The following is a 2,537-nucleotide window of genomic DNA, read 5'->3' on the forward strand; positions in this document are numbered from 1 at the left end:
GTTCTGTGCTACCAGAAAGGGAACCCATTTAGGACAGGGGTAAGCACCCCCTGGCATGTGTGCCAGAGTGTGACATGTAAAGGCATTTTGCTTGTCATGCATGCCTTGGGGCGACTGTGGGGGAGCTGGAAGGCCCTGATCCTTGTTGTGGCAGCACAGCTCTGGCCCCTCCCCTGCTGCCCACCTCGAGGCATGCGTGCAGCCACCACCAGCAACAAGCCGGGCCAGGGATCCACGGACCCCAGTGCAGCTGCTTGCACCTTTCCTGCCACGTGCTGCAAGCAGCCTGGGCTCAGTGGCAGGTATGCACATCTGAGGGTAGGTGGTGGGGAAGGGGCCAGGGCTGTGCTGCCACAAGGATCAGGCCCCTCGTGGCTCCCCTGCCATCTGCCCCTGGCACGCTAACATCTTGCAAGTTGAGGTTGCAGGTGAAAAACTTTGCCAAGCCCTTCCCTAGGAGCATGAGAAAGGCCTCAGAAAGGCTTATGATACTTCTCATACGGTCAAGCTGCAATGATGGGATAAAGTGACATGCACAAGAAGATGTGCAAGAAGCTTTATAGCATGCTGGATTAATTTCTTGAGCATTCATATGTTCTCTAATAGGGGTTGCCAAACTTTGTAACTATAAACCAAAATCCTGAAATGATTCAAAGCTGTAGGACACTTAGGATGGACATCATAGAGGACAGTCCAGTTGCCCTTTGTCCTCTATTGATATGAAACCGGATACCATTATGTCTTCTATTTTTCTCTTGAAGAGAGAAAATAGAGGACATAAAGGCATTGGGTTTTGTATCAATAGAGGACAAAGGACAGAGTAGCAGAAAACCGTAATGTCCTCCATGATGGCCACCACTAAACTTTCAAGGGCAGGTCCCAGAGCCATTCATCTGTCCCCAGAGCCCACTAAGTCTCTTTCATATGGAGTCACATTTAGACTGCCCAGTAGAGTCATGAGCCATGACTCCATTCTATGACCTACGTTTCATGTATTGGCATAATTCATTATAGTGGAATTAAATTAGCATTAGGACTTTGGGAGGGGGGGTGGAGCGAATTTTGGATTTAAATTTGTTTCTTTTAGTGTAGAACAACTGCATACTATTTACTGAAAGTCCTTTTTTGTTCCGGTTGGCTTTGAAAATTAGAAAAATAATTAGTATAGCTTACATGAGCTTTTTTCTTCAATTCTTGTGATAATTCTGATAATCCTAATAGGTATATTTTAAATTAAGTTTAGAAATGTTAACAAATGCTTAGCAAATTGCTAAAAAGGAAGGAAGGAATTAAGCTGAGGGGTTATGACAGGAAATCGAAACTCTTAAATTCTCCTACTCCCTTCCCCCATGTCTTATTTTTGGCAACTACAGCTGGTTGAAAAAAAGAGAGTAAAAAATAGCTCTGATCCTGCAGACAGGTGCTTAATTACACACTTAATCCTGGGCAGCTCCCCTTAACTGCAAGGACCTACTTACAGGTCACAAAGTTAAGCATGTGTGTCAGTCTTTGCAGGCGTAGTCAGACTTTCTGCTTTTGCAAACTGTTGTCCCAAGGTGTGAACGAAGTCCAAGCCACCTGAAGATGTGGGTGGGTATGGGGATGCGGGTGCCAGGTAAGGTGAGGGAAGTTGACCTAAGGTGGTCTGCGGTAACTGTGAAAAGTCCTCCAGGATGTGAAAGCTAAAGCGCAATAGCTGACCTTTATTGAAAGGGAGGTAAGTTAATGTGGTTTAGTTTTCTGTAACCCTAAGACCTGGGACAAGCCGAGCACCCAGGCCAAGCCCTTCTCCCTTTCAGCAACCTTTTTCCTCTGCCCTTTACCTATCTGTGACCTTTGCATGGGCTCTCAGCATCTTATCTTGTGCTCCTCAGCCTCATCAAAAAGGAGTGCCCCGGAGGACAGGGCAGAGCCATCCTCAACCTTTCTAGCCTTGAGGCCCCTCTGAGAGAATCCCAACTTGTTTCACACCTGTTTTGGACTACCGAAAAGAAATAAAGAGCTGATCTTCTGCAGCCAGCCCACAGCCAGGCAGAAGCCTTTAAACGCTCTGCCTTCTTCTTTGAAACCTCTGGGTTTCACTCCTGACTCCTGTGCGCACCCCCTGTAGCACCCGGGATCTCAAGACACCCCACGGTGCTGCAAAGGAAAAGCTCTGCCTTAAGGAGCAGGCCCGCGCTTTCCTAGGCCGCAGCCCACTCCACCGACCGGGCCGGCTGCTTCGCTGAGCCGCGACCAGAGCTACACGCACAGCCCTGCCTCAGGCCCCACCTGTGGACGCAGGGCTCGATCCGCCCGGCCAGGGCCAGCCCGCCTGCCACCCGCGGGGCCCCGACACCTTCAGGCCGCCGCCGCGGCGCGCGGGGGCCGCCAGGCGGCGCTGCAGGCCGCCGCCTCCCCGTGACCTTTCGCCTCCCGGAGGCGCCGAAATCAAAGTCCGGCCCGGCCCGGCCCCGCGGGAAGGAGGCGGCATGGTAAGGGTAGGGCGGGGCGGGATCCCTTCGTTCCCTTCCCTTCCCCCCGGCTTCGTCCGGCAC

General features: G+C 51.4%; 1 protein-coding gene across 1 annotated transcript in view; it reads left to right on the forward strand.

The window, feature by feature from the left end:
* Nucleotides 1-2,322: 2,322 nt before the first annotated feature.
* The window catches only part of MND1 (meiotic nuclear divisions 1), a 67,597-nt gene continuing 67,382 nt past the window's right edge, over nt 2,323-2,537 (forward strand). The window contains exon 1 of the mRNA XM_019534495.1: nt 2,323-2,474. Within this exon, the coding sequence (XP_019390040.1) occupies nt 2,472-2,474 (3 nt within the window). The 5' untranslated portion in view covers nt 2,323-2,471. The remainder of the gene's footprint in view (nt 2,475-2,537) is intronic.

Source organism: Crocodylus porosus, unplaced genomic scaffold (genome assembly GCF_001723895.1).
Source record: "Crocodylus porosus isolate Cpor-Errol unplaced genomic scaffold, CroPor_comp1, whole genome shotgun sequence".
NCBI lineage: Eukaryota > Metazoa > Chordata > Crocodylia > Crocodylidae > Crocodylus > Crocodylus porosus.